The 19,895-nt window shown below is 51.9% G+C and overlaps 1 protein-coding gene across 2 annotated transcripts; it reads right to left on the reverse strand.

The window, feature by feature from the left end:
• Positions 1 to 630: 630 nt before the first annotated feature.
• On the reverse strand, positions 631 to 18,347 carry zbtb39 (zinc finger and BTB domain containing 39). 2 transcript variants are annotated; one of them, XM_085972926.1, is made up of 2 exons: positions 18,192 to 18,347; positions 631 to 3,047 (listed from the first exon to the last, which is right to left on the reverse strand). In XM_085972926.1, exon 2 carries the CDS (start codon positions 2,938 to 2,940, stop codon positions 814 to 816), a length of 2,127 nt encoding a protein of 708 aa, XP_085829052.1. In that variant the 5' UTR covers positions 2,941 to 3,047; positions 18,192 to 18,347; the 3' UTR covers positions 631 to 813. The 2 variants fall into 2 exon arrangements, with proteins under 2 accessions (XP_085829052.1, XP_085829051.1); XM_085972925.1 differs by having other exon boundaries at positions 18,155 to 18,347.
• Between the last annotated feature and the right edge of the window lie 1,548 nt (positions 18,348 to 19,895).

Raw genomic sequence — 19,895 nt, forward strand, 5'->3', positions numbered from 1 at the left:
TGCAGCGGTTCAAGAAGGCGGCTCACCACCACCTTCTCGAGAGCAACTAGGGATGGGCAAATAAATGCCGGCCTTGCCAACGATGCCCACATCCCGTGAACTAATTAAAATAAAATTCCAAGGACCTGCATGGGTGAGAGGTACTGTTGAAGTCTGGTGCTCCAATGCGCGATTTCTGACATTAATGGATTTAACATGGATTGCCAGCAATGGTAGAAATTCAAATTCTGCAGCATTATAGCAGAACTTAATACAGTGTAGCAGACTCTTGTGAGCACTATTAAAATAAACATGTCCCCTGGTCCTGGCTAAGTGTGAAGTACAGTGCAAGCCTCAGTCAGGAGACCCCCACCGGCTCTCAGTCTATTCTGTCAATTCCCAGGAGACTGTGATAGCAACATTCAACGGTACGATGTGACCCTGTACATTTTGACCCTGAAGCAGAAAACTGTCAATCATGAAGCTACCGCCCTGCACCAGAGTAGACTCGTGATGCTCAAATTACAGTGCAGTTTGGACATTATTTGATTGTTGCACAGTAGCACATTCTCTGCTGCCCCCGCCCCCCACATAAAAATAGACAGTAAAGTGATCACCTCATTATACAGCAATGTTAGCACCGTAAGCCAGTAATATCTATAAAATTTAATTATTTTTTTTAAAAGTTGTCAACTAGCACCTCTCCCTAAAAAAGGAAGTGATCGTAGTTTCGAAGGTTCCACTGTACATGAAAATGAGGCTTTATTTGATGTCTATTTCTGAATACAGTTTTTCAAACCAACATTGGGACTGGTTCCTTTTCAAGTAAAAGGGCTAGTCCATCATTTTTACTGGCTGTTTGGAATGCACAATGTACATAAAGGTCTGTGCAATGTTAAAGTCAGGAGGCAGTCCTCCATCTTTGTGCAGCTCCACGTGTTTGATCATAAGGTTCAAGGTGGGACAGTACTTCTGGCAAACTGTGCAGCAATACATGAGGGCACCGGAATGGGTCTTTAGATGGTTTTTGACAGTCGATCGCCCCCTGAAGAACTTGTGGCACAGCTTGCACTCATAGGGCTTCTCTCCTGAGTGGATTCGCAGGTGATACTGAAACTCGCTCGAATGGGAAAACCTCTTCCCACAAAATTCGCATTCGTACCAGTTCCCTTTGGAGCTGGTCTTGCCGTGGTTTGTGGGAAGGGTCAGAAGGGCTTCCTGCTGTAGACCAGGCACGTGTCCATCACTAGTAGACTCATCTGATGGCGACGTCGTCAAGGTCTTTTTGAGCCACTGGTGTTGGGCAAGGAGACCTTTCGTGCCATCTAAGCTATGCCTCTTGTGTATCTTCACGTGGTTTTGGTAAGAGGCTTCTAACCGAAACTTTCTACTGCAGAAATTACATTCATATAAATACTCCATACCCTGGTGTGAGGCCATGTGTTGCTCTAGAACTGTTCGATCGACAAAGCTATTACCACATACAGAACAGGAAAAGATAGATATATTCATGTGGGACAAAACATGCCACATTAGGCTACAGACAGATCTAGACGGTTGCTCGCAGACACAGCAGGAGAGACTTTTCATGTCAAGGTGAGAAAGGATATGCTCTTTCACAGCCAGGTAGTCTTTAGTCATGGCCTTTCCACAGACTGCACAAAAGAGTTCGGTGGGCGAGCCCCCAAAATTGGCTTCAGCTGGGAGCATGGTATTTGGCTGGACAATAATGTTCGTGTCGTACGGTTTGGCTTTCCTGTGCCCAGCCACTTGCCACTGCGTCACAAACTTCATCTCACACATGTCGCACGAGAAGAGGAAGATTCCAACATGAGACAAAACGTGGGTGATTCGCGAGCTGCGGTCAGTGAACTTTGCACCGCACACTATGCACAGCCCCTCTTTTGCATCAATGTGGAGTTTGCCGTGCTGCCGAATCAATCCTATGTTGGCTGGCAAGACCTTCCCACACACCTGGCATGGCAGGCTCTTACCTTCACTGTTGCCATCCTTAACGCAGGCAAGAGTGTCATCTTCGCTGTCGTCTGTTAGCTCGATTACCTCTTCAGAAGGACCTCTGCTCTCCTGGTGGTCATCGAAATTAAGGCCATCATGCTCAATCCCTTCAAACTGCATGCACTCCATTTCCTTCATTGAATGAACCTGGAGGTCAACATTGTTGCCGACACACGGGCTACTGCTCTCTTTGAGAGAGTCCCCCGCCATCATTAAATTGGTTTGATTATAATATCCATTACTCTGGATCTCATACAGCTCACACGGGCCTTTACTTGAGGCCAGAGATGCATTTTCAGTCGACGTGGACTGGCTGTACTCCATCTCCAGGTTATCTTCCGTTTTTGTTGACTGCTGGTACATCACTGGCAGACTCGGGCCATTTTCATTCACGAGATTCCGTTCCTCGCTTTTAAAACTCTCTCCTACTTCAACCTGCATGATGTAACTTCTGTTTTGACAAAACTGTGGGCCTGTGCCTCTGGAGTCCGGCGCGGGGGCATTTTGTTCATTTGAGGTCCCAGTGAGAGGCGGGTAGCCTTCAGCGGGTTTGGAGGTTTCGGTTTTTTCCAAGTCAGGGAAGGTCGAGTAACAGGCCTTCAGGAGATCCTGCATTCCGAGCTTCTCCGCCATCTCGTAGATAACACCCACGTTGATGAGGTCGGTGAAGAGCTCAGCCGTGTAGATAAAATTCAAGATTCTTTCGAAATTTGCCGGGGTGATAAAATCGACCACGTACGTTCTCGCAGCGTTCAGCTCGGAATTCAGAAAGAGCTTCTGGAAATAGCCAGCGGCACACGCCAGCACGGACTTGTGTGCTGAAAATGTCCGGTTGCCGACCACAATGATTACATCGCACATGGTTTCGGAGAGTCTAAACTTATTGAGTTCATTAAGGAGGTTATTGGGGTGGTCAGCACTGTGCAGTTTAATTCTCATACCCATTCTTTCTGTTAGTGCGTCGGAAAACTACCGCTAAACTCAAATTGGCTGGCCAATAAAGCACTTTGCTTTACATCTTTCCATGAAAGATATCTTGTGTAAAGATACGCCTGCAAATGAAAACAGTTACGTCAGTGGTAATACAAAATACTACAAATATAACATTCTTCAATGCCTCGTGTATCTTTTCATTCCAATTCAGGACTTCAAATTAAGGCAGTAGAACTGTTAGTCAGCAGGACTACAACAGCTTGCATCTATAAAGTGCCTTTAACAAAGTGAATCCTTCCCAAGGCGCTTCACAGGAATGTAATGACAAAAATTGGCACCGAGCCAAAGAAGGAGACATTAGGAGAGGTGACCAAACGCATGGTGAAATATGTAGGTTTTAAGGAGCATCTTTAAGGCGGAGAGGTGGATAAAAGCTCAAGATGGTACATTTAAGAACATAAGAAATAGGAGCAGGAATAGGCCACTTGGCCCCTCGAGCCTGCTCCGCCATTCAATAGGATCATGGCTGATCTTGGGCTCAAAGCCACTTCCCTGCCCGCTCCCCATAACCCTTCACTCCCTTATCTTGCAAAAATCTGTCTATCTCCACCTTAAATGTATTCAATGACCCAGCCTCCACGGCTCTCTGGGGTAGAGAATTCCACAGATTTACGACCCTCTGAGAAGAAATTCCTCCTCATCTCAGTTCTAAAATTCTAAAACTGTGTCCCCGAGTTCTAGGTTTCCCCACGAGTGGAAAACATCCTCGCTGTATCTACCTTGTCGAGCCCCCTCAGTATCTTATATGTTTCAATAAGATCACCTCTCATTCTTCTAAATTCCAATGAGTATAGGCCCAACCTGCTCAACCTTTCTTCATAAGTCAACCCCCTCATCTCTGGAATTAACCTAGTGAATCATCTCTGAACTGCCTCCAATGCTGATAATAAACTAATAACACATGCATAAAGCAACCTGAAAATGACTAAACCAAAAAAAAACTGTGGGTAGTAGCACAGCTTAAGAGGCTTGAGTGGCAACTGAGAGAGAGACTGGTCAATAGCAGGCACACCTTATTGGGTCATTGCCAAATTTACGGGATTTGGTCTGGGAAAGGGGCACTGTTAAATGAGAATTCTACAACATCCTAAACTGTGTGTCAATTATGGCATTTTGCATAGGCCTTCAGCTATCCTGCGGCGCAGGATTCTGGGATTATTCATCATTTGCCAAGGGGTTGCCATCGACGTTCCCTCTAAGCTGCGCAGCAAAAGTCCCGCGCAAGCCGCTCACCGGCGTTGTTACCATACACCCATCGGTGGCCCCTGATTTCTTAGCCCAAATTTCAAAATCTAGGAGCTTTGTGCCGTTTGTTGCAGTGAGCTTGTCCAAAGCACTGGCTTGACTGGCGAGAGCTTTACAAGCCACCATTTCCCTTAGTGATGTCCTGAATGGAGAGTGCGGTTCACTCGAAAGGCCGAGAGCAACACTGCCATCGCGCATTAGTGCGGAGGTAAGAAAGAAAAAGACTTGCATTTCTATAGCGCCTTTCACAACCACCGGACGTCCCAAAGCGCTTTGTAGCCAATGAAGTACTTTTGAAGTGTAGTCACTGTTGTAATGTAGGAAACGCGGGGCAGCCAATTTGCACACAGCAAGCTCCCACAAACAGCAATGTGATAATGACCAGATAATCTGTTTTAGTGAGGTTGTTTGAGGGATAAATATTGGCCCCAGGACACTGGGGAAAACTCCCCTACTCTTCTTCGAAATAGTGCCATGGGATCTTTTACATCCACCTGAGAGAGTAGACGGGGCCTCGGTTTAACGTCTCATCCGAAAGACGGCACCTCCGACAGTGCGGCGCTCCCTCAGTACTGCACTGGAGTGTCAGCCTAGATTTTTGTGCTCAAGTCTCTGGAGTGGGACTTGAACCCACGACCTTCTGACTCAGAGGCGAGGGTGCTGCCCACTGAGCCACGTCTGACACTCATTATGTGGCGATTCACTTATTTTGGTTTTAAAATGGCACCCATCTTGGCTTATCTCATTCATAAAAGTAACCACAGCTCCGTCTGTTAAAATGGGCATACAATCTGATTTTTGATCATAAATCTCACTTTTAACATTTTCTTGATGTCGACGGCGCTGTCTTTCACCAGCGGGTTTAACGCATAAAAAGACGAGAATAAAGTTAACAGCAAGTCTGTAGCTATCGCCCCGTGCAGCACTTGAAACAGTGTTAACAATCGTTCCCCATTAAAATCACCCAGCTTTCCGAGTAACATAGTTAGAAATTTACGGCACAGGAGGCCATTCGGCCCATTGTGTCCACGCCGGTCGAAAAAGAGCGATCCCAGCCTAATCCCACTTTCCAGCCTTGTAGGTTACGGCACTTCAAGTGCATATCCAAGTACTTATTAAATGCGATGAGGGTTTCTGCCTTTCAGGCAGTGAGTTCCAGACCCCCACCACCCTCTGGGTGAAAAAAGTTCTCCTCAACTCCCCTCTAATCTTCTACCAATTACTTTAAATCTCTGCCCCCTGGTTATTGACCTCACTGCTGGGGGAAATAGGTCCTTCCTATCCACTCGATCTAGGCCCCTCATAGTTTTATACACCTCAATTAACATGTACCATTTTGAACAATAACAATTTGCATTTATATCGCACCTTTAAAAGTAGATCCCAAGGAGCTTCACAGGGGATGAGAATTTTTAATTCGGGACATGGGGGACCGGGAACTAATGTAGGTCAGTGGGAACAGGTGTGATGGGCCAGCGGGACTTAGGATACGGGCAGCTGGACTTTGGATACGGGCAGCTGGACTTTGGATACGGGCAGCTGGACTTAGGATACGGGCAGCTGGACTTTGGATACGGGCAGCTGGACTTTGGATACGGGCAGCTGGACTTTGGATACGGGCAGCTGGACTTTGGATACGGGCAGCTGGACTTTGGATACGGGCAGCTGGACTTTGGATGAGCTCAAGTCGACGCAGGGTCGAGGATGGGAGGCTGGCCGAGAGAGCATTGGAATAGTTGGAGTCTGGAGGTAACAAAGGCATGGATGTGGGTTTCAACAGCAGTTGGGCGAGAGGTAGGGGGCGATGCAATGGAGGCGGAAGTAGGCGGTCTTTGTGATGGAGAGGATACGGTGTCAGAAACTCAGCTCAGGGTCGAATACAATGCCTAGGCTGCGAACAGTCTGGCTCAGCTCGAGACAGTGGTCGGAAAGTGGGATGGAATTGGTGGCAAGGGTGCAGAGTTTGTAGGGGGGGGCCCGAAGATGATGGATTCAGTCGACTCATTGTTTAGCTGGAAGAAATTGTGGCTCACCCAAAACTGGATGTCGGACAAGCAGTCTGACGACAGAGGCAGTAGACGGGTTGAGGCAGGTGGTGGAGAGATAGAGCTGCGAGCCATCAACATACATGTGGAAGTTGAGCTCGTGTCTATGGACGGTGTTGCCAAGCAGCAGCCCACAGATGAGGAAGGGATTGATTGATCCTTGGGAGACTCCGGAGGCAACAGTGCAGGAGAAGTAACATTGCTGAAGAGACACTGGCTGCAATTGGATACAAGTGGAAGCAAGCGAGGACCGTCCCACTAAGCTGGACGTTGGAGGAGGATGGTGTGGTCAACCGTGTCAAAGGCTGGAGAAAGGTCGAGGATGTCATTGGTGAATTCGGTTCGGGCTATCTCCAATCTTCCCTTTAAGCGGCATGACCATGCAGTGCCCTGGAGCTCCCGCGCAGCCGGCTCACCGGCTTTTAAATGGGAAAAAAACGCACATGTGCGGAATTCTGAATGGGCTGCGCAGCCCCTTAAAGGAGCCACGCACCCAAAAAAAAAACAAACGGGAACATTGGCCATCTCGGTATTGTGGTAGGGACGGAAACCTAATTGGAGAGATTCGAAGAGGGAGTGGAGGGAAAGATGGGCACGGATTTGGGAGGTGTTAATACTGCTGCATTAACTCATGGCAGCACTGGGGGTGGGGTGGCACTGCATTTTGCCAGGGATAGAAAGGGGTGGGGGGGGTGCAAAATGAGCCAGTATTCCTGGTCGTGATCACATTCTTGTGGTACTTGATTAAAAAAATACTCGTCCCGCTGGTGAGGAGAGGATTAGGATCAGCTATGATAGCCCGACAGTCAAATAGCCGACCAACACTGTGTCGAGATTCACAAGTGAACGACGATCATTTGGGTATGGTATTGAATTGCGCTCTGCACCGATGGAACTATACTCCAGCAAGAATCAGTGCCTTCAGGTGAGGAGATCAAATCGGAGGAGGAGAAAAAAAAATTCCGACTGCGATGACCACGTGTACGCACATGGGATTTTACTGTGTTAGGACAAACCTCAAACACACAGCTTCTCATTCATCACTACCAGTAAATCTGGGTATCTCTGGAATACCAATCTGCAAGTAAAAAAATCATTGCTTTTGCTGTTAAAATAATGACGATGCGGATATAAATGGAGTGTTTTCTGATCAGAGTTATGTAAGTCACAGCAACAGCGAGCAAAATGGTTGGATGAAGGGGGCGCGATGAAAATCCTGAAAATAGTTAGTGCATATACCGGGGATGTTACAGGAGTCTAAGACAGATTCAGCACTGACACAGATTTCACAGTAGCAAATAAAACTTTGTACGAGCGGTGTCCTCCACTCCCTCAAGTCGGAGGGGCGTAATCTTGAATGCTTCTGGCGCAAAACTGGCTTATCCATCCAGCAGCAGCTCTGGCGGGGCCACATCAAGCACTATCGGGCCTCACTCTCCTCTACTAAAACTACCCACCAATCCAGGATCATTCAGGAGAACAAAGATAACCCCCGGTTTCTTTTCTTCATGACCAACGGTCTCCTCAACCCTGTGGTAAACCACTGTTTGTATTCCACTGTGTACATGCCTGGACATGCCTCGGCTGACTCCTCCCACAAGTCCTAGTATAAAGGTGACTGCTCCCCAGCCCTTTGTATTTCTGGACCGGTCGACCACTCGAGGCAGACCTTCATTCTTTTGTTAATAAAAGCCTTTAGTTACTCTCTTAACTCTCAGTCTTTTATGAGTAATTGATAGCGCATCAATTTTATTAACAAAATTTTTATAATGGAGAAGATCCTCACACCAGCATGCCTGGACTTAGATCATCGGGAGGCGGACTCATCCACCAAGTTTACTCACTGGCTTAAGTGTTTCGAAAAATTCCTGACCGCCTCCGCAGCAATCAAATCGGACGAGGACAAACTGGATGTCCTGACCTCCAAAGTGAACCACCGAGTGTACTCGGTCATCCAAGACGCGACCTCGTACGCGGACGCTATCAAGCTCCTCAAGGACCAGTACACGCGCCCAGTGAACGAAGTGTACGCCAGGCACCTTCTGGGGAGTCGTAAACAACAACCTGGGGAATCGACCGTGGAATACCTTCAGGCACTGTCTGTGCTTGGCCGGGCCTGTGGTTGTAAGGATGTAAAGGCCGCCGTGTACACAGAGGAACTTATCCGGGACGCTTTTGTAGCGGGCCACAGATCCAATTACACCCGACAGCGACTGTTGGAGCAGAGTGACCTCGACCTCAACAAGGCCTCTGAACTCGCACTATCATTGGATGCAGCCTACCGGGGCATGGATGCCTACTCCTCTGCGCCGTGGACGCCGCGGGGAATGACAGCCTGGGACACGGTAGGACCACCTCATAGCGCCGTGCCACCCCAGCCACGGCCCAACTACCGCAGCAGTGTCCCAAGGCCAGACAGCAGTGCCCCAAGGCCAGAAATGCTACTTCTGTGGCCAGGCAAAACACCCCAGAGCGCGCTGCCCGGCGAAAAACGCGATCTGCTCGGGCTGCGGGAAGAAGGGACACTACGCTAACGTCTGCAGGGCCAAAGCCACCCCGAACCCCAGCAGCGCCGCGTGTGGGCCATGTGGGCCGCCATCTTGGGCCTCCCCGGCCATGTGCGAACCACCGGTACAGCAGCCATTTTGGACGCCTCCAGCCACATGGGGATCATGGACGCCGCCATCTTGGACGACAGCCGGAACGCAGCAGGCCCCCAACACCGCCTCATCTGATACCCGCAGCGACACACCGACCCCTACGCTGGCATCCGTTACACTGGACCAAGCGAGACCGCACCAGCTGGCCAGTTCCACAATGGACATTAAGGTAAATGGCCACGATACAATCTGCCTTTTTGACTCTGGGAGCACGGAGAGCTTCATCCACCCCGACACGGTGCGGCGTTGCTCTCTCCCAGTCCTGCCTGCGCACCAGCGGATTTCTATGGCCTCCGAGTCCCAGTCGGCGGACATCGGCGGCTACTGCGTAGTGACACTCGTAGTAGACGGGACCGTGTACGATCATTTTAAACTTCTGGTCCTGCCCGACCTCTGCGCTGCCGTCCTGCTGGGGTTAGATTTTCAGTGCCACCTTAAAAGTGTTACGATGGCGTACGGTGGACCCCTACCCCCACTCACAGTCCGCAGCCAGCAGCTCCCAAATTGCCCGCCGCGCACCAGGTGCAACCTCTCCACACTCAGAGTCACCCCCCCCCCCACTGTTTGCTAACCTCACCCCCGACTGTAAGCCCATCGCCACAAAGAGCAGGCGATACAGTGCCGGGGACAGGGTTTTCATTAAAACCGAAGTGGAGCGGCTCCTGAAGGAAGGGATTATTGAGGGCAGCACCAGCCCCTGGCGAGCCCAGGTTGTGGTCGTTAAGACCGGCGAGAAGCAGCGCCTGGTCATCGACTACAGCCAGACAATAAATCGCTACACCCTGCTGGACGCCTACCCACTCCCCCGCATAGCTGATATGGTCAACCAGATCGCGCAGTACCGCGTCTTCTCGACCATTGACCTGAAATCAGCGTACCACCAGCTCCCTATCCGCCCTGAGGACCGCCAGTATACAGCCTTTGAGGCAAACGGCCGCCTCTACCACTTCCTTAGGGTTCCCTTTGGCGTCACCAACGGGGTCTCCGTCTTCCAAAGGGAGATGGACCGGATGGTAGATCAAAATGCGTTGCAGGCCACTTTCCCATATCTGGACAATGTGACCATCTGCGGCCGTGACTTGCAGGACCATGACGCAAACCTCGAAAAATTCCTCCGCACCGCCCAACTCCTGAACCTGACATATAACAAGGAGAAGTGCATATTCCGCACAAACTGCCTCGCCATCCTTGGCTGTGTTGTGGAACACGGAGTCATCGGCCCCGACCGGATGCGTCCCCTTATGGAACTCCCACTGCCCCACTGCCTCAAGGCCCTGAAGAGGTGCCTAGGGTTTTTCTCCTATTATGCCCAGTGGGTCCCCTACTATGCGGACAAGGCCCATCCGCTGATCAAGTCCACCTCTTTTCCCTTGACGGCAGAGGCCCGCTTAGCCTTCCACCGTATCAAGGAAGACATTGCCAAAGCCACCATGCACGCAGTGGACGAATCCATCCCCTTCCAGGTGGAAAGCGACGCGTCCGACTTTGCCCTGGCCGCTACCCTCAATCAGGCGGGGAGACCCGTGGCCTTCTTTTCACGAACCCTCCAAGGCCCGGAGACCAGACACTCCGCTGTTGAGAAGGAGGCCCAGGCGATTGTGGAGGCTGTGTGTCATTGGAGGCACTACCTGGCCGGAAAACGATTTACCCTGCTCACTGACCAACGTTCAGTTGCTTTCATGTTTAACAACAAGCAGAGGGGCAAAATCAAAAATGACAAGATCTTGAGGTGGAGAATCGAACTTTCCACCTACAATTACGAGATCTTGTACCGGCCCGGGAAGCTCAATGAACCCCCGGATGCGCTATCGCGTGGCACCTGCGCCAGCGCGCAGATCGATAGACTGCGGGCCCTCCACAATGACCTCTGCCACCCGGGGGTCACCAGGTTCTTCCACTTCATCAAGGCCCGCAACCTGCCTTACTCTATTGAGGAGGTCAGGACCATGACCAGGAACTGCCAAGTCTGCGCTGAGTGCAAACCGCACTTTTATAGACCAGACAGGGCCCACCTGATAAAAGCCACTCGCCCCTTCGAGCGCCTGAGCGTTGATTTTAAAGGGCCTCTCCCCTCCTCCGACCGCAATGTGTACTTCCTCAATATTATTGATGAGTACTCCCGTTTCCCGTTCGCCATCCCCTGCCCGGACATGACCAGTGCCACGGTCATTAAATGTCTGAACGACCTCTTCACCCTGTTCGGTTTCCCCAGCTATATCCATAGCGACCGGGGCTCATCGTTTATGAGCGACGAACTCCGTCAGTGCCTGCTAACTAGGGGTATTGCCACAAGCAGGACCACCAGTTACAACCCCCGGGGGAACGGACAGGTGGAAAGAGAAAATGCGACAGTTTGGAAGGCCGCCCTGCTAGCCTTAAAGTCCAGGGGCCTTCCAACCTCCCGCTGGCAGGATGTGCTCCCCGATGCGCTCCACTCTATTCGGTCACTGCTCTGCACTGCCACTAACGCCACCCCTCATGAGAAAATGTTTGTCTTCCCAAGGAAGTCCACATCGGGGACATCGCTACCGCCATGGCTGACGTCCCCAGGGCCGGTCCTACTGAGAAGGCACGTGAGGACCCATAAAACGGACCCCCTGGTCGAGAGGGTCGACCTCCTCCACGCCAACCCCCAGTATGCTTACATTGCATACCCGGACGGGCGGGAGGACACAGTCTCCATAAGAGACCTTGCACCCTCGGGGGCCGCAGTAACCCACTACTCACTACCACCCCCCCCCACGATCCGATATCCAGCCCCAGCAGACGGTAGGCCTGGGCCCCGCGACCCGCTCGACATCTACGAGGACGACACGCCTGTGCCACAGCCCACGCAGGACTCGACGCCGGAAGCTCCACTACCCCTGCCGTCGCCACGCCGATCACAGCGGCAGACAAGACCTCCGGAGAGACTCCAATACACTAACTTTTAATACACTTCACCCCGCCGGACTCAATTTTAAACAAGGGGTGAATGTGGTAAACCACTGTTTGTATTCCACTGTGTACATGCCTGGACATGCCTCGGCTGACTCCTCCCACAAGTCCTAGTATAAAGGTGACTGCTCCCCAGCCCTTTGTATTTCTGGACCGGTCGGCCACTCGAGGCAGACCTTCATTCTTTTGTTAATAAAAGCCTTTAGTTACTCTCTTAACTCTCAGTCTTTTATGAGTAATTGATAGCGCATCAAACCCCCTCTCCTCCCTCACCTCCAACAAGTGCGAGGAGCTCACAGCTTCTTTGTCATCAAGACAAAGACCATCCTCTGCTGCTTCCACGCACTCCTTGTTTACCAAGCCAAACTCCCCCCACCACCGCCCCCCTCAGCCCCAACCCTGAACCCGTGTGCGTCTCTCTCTCTCTCTCCCATCCACCAGCAACACCCACCCCCCGCCCACCTGTGCCCTCTCCGAGTTCATTTCATCCACGAGATCCATCTCCTGCTCTCTTGACCCCATTCCCACTAAATTGTTCACCACCCAAATTTCCTTCCTGGCATCCATGCTAGCTGGTTCCCTCTCCCGAGGTACTGTTGCGCTCCCATTCAGAACAGTCATCACCTGCCTGCTCAACAAGACCACCCTTGACCCCTCTGTCCTTGCAAATGACTGACCCATCTCCAACCTCCCTTTCTTCTCCAACAGCCTTGAATGCGTTGTCACGTCCCAAATCCGTGCCCATCGCTCCCATAACTCCCTACTGAATCTCTCCAGTCAGATTTCCAACCACGCCACAGCACCGTAACATTTTGCACTGTGACCATGGTGCATTATCCTTCCTCGTCCTCTCTTTGACATGGTCCACCACACTAATCTCATTCACTGCCTCTCCTCCGTTGCCCAGCTTGGTGGGACCACCCTTGCTCGGTTCCAGTTTTACCCATCCAATTGAAGCCAGAGCATGTCCAGTAATGGCTTCTTTTCCCACCCCCCACAGCATTACTGCCAGAGTCACCCAAGGATCTATCCTTGGCCTCCTCCTCTTCCTGAACTACATACTGCCCCCTTGGCGACATCATCTGCAGACATGGGATCAGCTTTCAAATGATGACACAGCTCCACCTCATCTCTCGACCCCTCTACTGCTGTGGTGTTGTCAGACTGCTTGTCTCAAACTGTTCATAACTTCAACATCATGAGCAGAGAGTCCGACCCCATGTCCTCTGCTTCCACCTCCGCCAGATTGCCTGCCCCTACCTCAAGCCCAGCTGCTGCTGAAACCCGCATCCGTGGCTTTTGTCACCTCTAGACTCAGCTCCCCTGGCTGGCCTCCCAGCCTCCGTAAACTTCAGCGCATCCAAAACTTTGCTGCCTGTATTCCAGCTTACACCTGGGCCACCACCTATGATAATAGTCACCATGAAAACAAGACAAACACCAAAACAGACCCTACATTCCAACACATCATCCAACTGCTTCGGAAACAATTCCAGGACTTCCAGCTCCACTACCTACTCGAGTCCATTCCAGATATTGACCATGTCCTATTGTCACAGTTAAGCATCGCAAGCCTTTCCTCATAGCTCAGCCTCCAAGGATCAATCGTTCTCTGATCTGACTCCCAGGCTCGAATGTGCCCCTCATGTCTTGGTGACGAGAGAGGGACAAAGTACTCCAGCTGTGGCATAGCCAGAATGATACGACTGTATATGAACAGGACTTCCTCTGACTTGTACTCTGTTTGGCTATATAGTTCAGCATTCTACTCTCTTCATTGATTATTGCTCCATAGTGATAGGCGTACTAAAATCCAGAGATCTTTTTCAGTTTGCTCCTTAGTTATTTCAATACAATTCACGGAATCATTTTTTAAAATGAATTCTTGGGATGCGTCACTGGGAAGGTCGGCATTTATTTCCCATCCCTAAACCGAGTGGTTTGCTAGGCCACTTTAGAGGGCAGTTACAAGTCAACCACGCCAGTGTGGGACTGGAGTTACATGTAGGCCAGGCCGGATCTGGACAGCGGGTTTCCTTTCCTGAAGGACATTAGTGAACAAGTTGGATTTTTACGACAATCGGACAGCTTCAGGGTAACTCTTACTGACAACAGTTAGCATCGACGATCACGGATGAGCAGTTTCGCAAGAATAGATGGACAGAATCACGGAATACTCTCCCAAACATGGTGAAAAGCCCACTGTCCCATGTAATATAAACAAAATTTGATATACTCAGTCACTGTAAACCAGCAGGTTTAATTATAGAGAGAGAATTATGCGATGCGATCCTCAAAATACCAGTAAAAATCCTGGAAACTTGTAATGAAAACAGAATTTGGTGTTTTCAGCAAGACACTGCTCAGATCCCAGTTTAACTGAAAGTAGTCATTGTGCCCTCACCAAATCAATTTTCCTCCATCTTGTCTGCAAACCATTCACATCTGAATGGTACACTCTGGTACGTTTTCCAGAGACTGTAATTTATTTTTACATTAAAAAATTTCTACTTCATATCTTGATAAATTTTGCATTGATTTATTCTTGAAAAGATGTTTTTCTGTGTTATTGTATATGGGAGAAATTGAGAAGATTTTCAAAGTTGTAAAGAGTAAATGTTCGGTCAGGGTGTCTTGATAAATCTGAAATTGCTTCCTGTTGTAGTGTGTTCAATTTGATTTGGTGGGGCCAAGTTAAATGGGACCCCTTACCCAGCTGCTGGGGATGTGTAGAGGTCGCATTAAGCAAAACATTCTTGATAGTATTTTCTACACCAAAAGTCGAAATGTCTCTCAACGAGACACCTACGTGCAGACTACAGGACTATTGCAGTTGTACAGGGCCTTGGTGAGACCACATCTTGAGCATTGTGTGCAGTTTTGGTCACCTTATCTGAGGAAGGATGTTCTTGCCATGGAAGGAGTTCAGTGAAGATTCACCAGGCTGATACCTGGGATGGCAGGAATGACGTATGAGGAGAGATTGGGTCGATTGGGCTTGTACTCGCTGGAGTTTAGAAGCATGAGAGGGGATCTCATTGAAACTTATAAAATTCTGACAGGACTGGACAGACTAGATGCAGGAAGGATGTTCCCGATGGCGGGGGAGTCCAGAACCAGGGGTCACAGTCTAAGGATAAGGGGTGAGCCATTTAGGACAGAAATGAGGAGGAATTTCTTCACCCAGAGAGTGGTGAACCTGTGGAATTCTCTACCACAGAAGGCAGTTGAGGCCAATTCATTAAATATATTCAAGAAGGAGTTGGATATATTTCTTAAGGCTAAAGGGATCAAGGGGTATGGGGAGAAGGCAGGGACTGGGTACTGAATTTGGATGATCAGCCATGATCGCATTGAGTGGCAGAGCAGGCTCGAGGGGCCGAATGGCCTACTCCTGCTCCTATCTTCTATGTTTCTATCCCTCACAATGTACGTATTACAGGTCTTATAACGTATCTTAGTGGGAGCTCTGGAAGCTACACAAAAGTTTGTTGTAGAATTTAGAACTTGGCTCCCTGATGACTTAACGGACAGAGAGTAGCTGAGCCACACAAACCAACAAATTGCCATATTCGATCTCCTGTCTGGTTAACTGATCCGACATGCAAGTGGGCAGATCAGCTGCAGGTTAAATTTAATACAATTATAAAGCGCTCTATATACAAAGAACAATGGGCAACATAGCGTCGAGGGGTATGATAGTAATGTACAAATTATGTTACTGGACTCGTAATCCAGAGGCCTGGATGTCAGTTCAAACCCCACCATGGCAGTTTGAGAAGCTGAATTCAGTTTCAAAAAGCCGGTATTCCGTGACTCTCTTCATTTTTTTCTGTAAAAACAGCTCATCAGCAGTCATTGATATGATTTTACACAGTTATAAAGCAGATAATGTAGACATTTTAATCCAGCAATAGTTTGGGTGTTAATTTGTTAAGGTTTTCCATTGCACTCGGGAATTGTGAAAAATGAAATGTTCATTCACCGATGTACTGTGACAATGCAATGCTACCGAATATTCCCCATGCATATTGCAAAGATTTTAAAGCAATCCTGGGTTACAAAACCACATAATTCTCTGAACCAAACTTAGAAAAATGAGACACAAAAAAACTACTGTAGTCTTAAAAGAAGTTTGACAATATCATGACAATAAACCATCCGGGAGAGTTGGACACTCTTCAGACTACAAAAAAAATCAAAGATATTTTTGCGTCATGAAGTCTGCTTACAAAAACGACTTTGACCGTCACTGACTACATTTGATTTGGAGTGTTTCCTTTAAAGCCAAATGTTAATTTAAACCGGAATCAGGTCCAAACTGATCAGATATGTAAGTAAATAAAATAGGAGTTTAATCCAGAGTTTTATTTAAATCGTTTCACAGGTAGAACTTTGTTTGGGAGGGCTGAAGCTGACAAGCCAGAGAGGGAAGCATTTCCCACAATCGGGGCGATTTTAAAAGTGAGGGGTAAAAAAACGCAACGATAATTTTGTTAAATATCGAGACTTTCTATAACCAGGTACTTGCTATTGATGGAGACACTTACACCATCGTAAGCAGCAGTGGATTTAACTCCGCTAGCGATGAAAACTGCACTGTACACTGCACATAAATCTGGGCTGACACTCCAGTGCAGTACTGAGGGAGCTTCGCGCTGTCAGAGGGGCGGTACTGAGGGAGCGCCGCACTGTCGGAGGGGGGGTACTGAGGGAGCACCGCACTGTCGGAGGGACGGTACTGAGGGAGCGCCGCACTGTCGGAGGGGCAGTACTGAGGGAGCGCCGCACTGTCTGAGGGGCGGTACTGAGGGAGCGTCGCACTGTCGGAGGGAGGGTACTGAGGGAGCGCCGCACTGTCGGAGGGGGGGGTTACTGAGGGAGCGCCGCACTGTCAGAGGGGCGCCGCACTGTCGGAGGGGCGGTACTGAGGGAGCGCCGCACTGTCGGAGGGGCGGTACTGAGGGAGCGCCGCGCTGTCGGAGGAGCAGTGCTGAGGGAGCGCCGCGCTGTCGGAGGGGCAGTACTGAGGGAGCGCCGCGCTGTCGGAGGGGCAGTACTGAGGGAGCGCCGCACTGTCGGAGGGGCAGTACTGAGGGAGCGCCGCACTGTCGGAGGGGCAGTACTGAGGGAGCGCCGCACTGTCGGAGGGGCAGTACTGAGGGAGCGCCGCACTGTCGGAGGGGCAGTACTGAGGGAGCGCCGCACTGTCGGAGGGGCAGTACTGAGGGAGCGCCGCACTGTCGGAGGGGCAGTACTGAGGGAGCGCCGCACTGTCGGAGGGGCAGTACTGAGGGAGCGCCGCACTGTCAGAGGGGCGGTACCGAGGGACCGCCGCACTGTTGGAGGAGCAGTACTGAGGGAGCGCTGCACTGTCGGAGGGGCCGCCATCTTTCGGATGAGACGTTAAACCGAGGCCTCGTCTGCTCTCTCAGGTGGACGTAAAAGATCCCATGGCACTATTTCGAAGAACAACAGGGGAGTTCTCCCCGGTGTCCTGGGGCCAATATTTATCCCTCAATCAACATCACTAAAACAGATGATCTGGTCATTATCAGATTGCTGTTTGTGGGAGCTTGTGCGCAAAGTGTCTGCCGCGTTTCTCACATTACAACAGTGACTACACTTCAAAAAGTACTTCATTGGCTGTGAAGCGCTTTGGGACGTCCTGAAGTGGTGAAGGGTGCTATATAAATGCAAGTCTTTCTTTCCTTTGCATGTTTTCATTGAGCAGATGGCAAACGCATTCAAAACTGGCAGTAGCGGCAGCAAAAGAAGTTCCTTTTAAATTAAAAAGTTGATTTCCAGGTGCCGTTATAGTGCGCCCTGGGTTAGAAAACCTGCTCCCTTCCCCAGACTGTGGCCAGCCGCTAGATTTCTGATCAAGAGGAGGTCGCCTTCCCTCTTGTTTGAAAACTGGAGCACCAGCACTGGAGTCCAGGTGGGAGGCCGGGTGTGTGCAGTCGCTGGGGGGGCTGCTGTGCGGCGGGTCGGAGTGTGTGTGCCCCGGCTGACAGTACCGAGCTGGGCAGCACTGTCACTGCCCGCACCCCCCAGGAAAGGCCCACCTCCGCCGGCTGGGCCTGGGCTGGGGCCCGGGAGCTGAGACCGGGCTCTGGGCGGTAACAAAGGCCAAAGCTCGCACCTCAGACATCTTGTTTCCCCCTCCTTCTCCCCACAGTGCCGGCCTCCCTCTGCCGGCCGGGGAACGGGAACAGGCCCCCTCCGCTCCGGCCCGCCTCACCCTCCTTAAACAAGGCTGCGCCCCCCACCGCTTACCGGCTGATTTAGAATAAAATTTAAGCCTTTTCACAACCATAGCAACCCGGGCACCGCGGCGACGGAGATCACGAAGAGGCTTTTAAAAAACGTCAAGGAGATTCCGCCGGGAGACCCGCACTGCCGCCGGAGGAGCGGCTCCGCCCGCCAACGCCGCCCTACCGGCCGGGAGGAGCGGCTCCACACTCCGCCCGCCAGCGCCGCCCTACCGGCCGGGAGGAGCGGCTCCACACTCCGCCCGCCAGCGCCGCCCTACCGGCCGGGAGGAGCGGCTCCACACTCCGCCCGCCAGCGCCGCCCTACCGGCCGGGAGGAGCGGCTCCACACTCCGCCCGCCAGCGCCGGCCTACCGGCCGGGAGGAGCGACACCACACTCCGCCCGCCAGCGCCGCCCTGCCGGCCGGGAGGAGCGACACCACACTCCGCCCGCCAGCGCCGCCCTGCCGGCCGGGAGGAGCGGCTCCACACTCCGCCCGCCAGCGCCGCCCTGCCGGCCGGGAGGAGCGGCTCCACACTCCGCCCGCCAGCGCCGCCCTGCCGGCCCGGAGGAGCGGCTCCACACTCCGCCTGCCAGCGCCGCCCTGCCGGCCCGGAGGACCGCACTCCGCCCGCCAGCGCCGCCCTGCCGGCCCGGAGGAGCGACTCCACACTCCGCCCGCCAGCGCCGCCCTGTCAGCCCGGAGGAGCGACTCCACACTCCGCCCGCCAGCGCCGCCCTGCCGGCCCGGAGGAGCGGCTCCACACTCCGCCCGCCCGCGCCGCCCTGTCGGCCCGGAGGACTCCGCCCGCCAGCGCCACCCTGTCGGCCCGGAGGACTCCGCCCGCCAGCGCCGCCCTGTCGGCCCGGAGGACTCCGCACTCTGCCCTGCCGGTCCAGAGGACTCCACACACCGCCCGCCAGCGCCGCCCTGTCGGCCCGGAGGACTCCGCACTCTGCCCTGCCGGTCCAGAGGACTCCACACACCGCCCGCCAGCGCCCCCCTGCTGGCCCGGAGGACTCCACACTCCGCCCGCCAGCGCCGCCCTGCTGGCCCGGAGGACTCCGCACTCCGCCCACCAGCGCCGCCCTACCGACCCGGAGGACTCCGCACTCCGCCCGCCAGCGCCGCCCTGCCGGCCGGGAGGACTCCGCACTCCGCCCACCAGCGCCGCCCTACCGACCCGGAGGACTCCGCACTCCGCCCGCCAGCGCCGCCCTGCCGGCCGGGAGGACTAATTACCTCTCCGTACATGCAATGGGTGTAGTTGTCGCCCTGCTGGTTGGGAGGACTTACTGCAGCTCGTATCTCAAAGCCATTCTCTTATGGAACCAGATCCCACCAGAACTGTCGCTCTGCACTGTGGATACTGATGCATTGCCATCATTCGCCGTGTTCCTGTTCACTGCTTCATTCCTGTCCCTCTTTCTCCTCCTCCACTTCTGCAGCTCTCTTTTCATTCCCTTCTGTCTTTTGTTTCTTCTCCAATTCTCACTCCTTCACTTGTTTTCCTCTCTCCACTCTTTGCTTCTCCCTCCTCTTCCACTTCTGTTTCTAACTCCTTCACTTTTGTGATTGAGTTCGTATGTTCATGCTGTGTTTTGATGCAACAAAAAATCACAGTTCAAAAGGGATTTATTGATGCTAATAATGGTCTCCCTGTGTTTTACTGTCATCCTGCAGTCCTTTCCCATCACTGGATTGGGAAGGGAAGGGACCAAGAGCAAGACCTGATATGCTCTGTGAATGGCTAATATTGCTAT

Source organism: Somniosus microcephalus, chromosome 33, assembly GCF_052327205.1.
Source record: "Somniosus microcephalus isolate GS21.2 chromosome 33, FLI_Smic_1.0, whole genome shotgun sequence".
In the NCBI taxonomy this organism is placed as follows: Eukaryota; Metazoa; Chordata; class Chondrichthyes; order Squaliformes; family Somniosidae; genus Somniosus; species Somniosus microcephalus.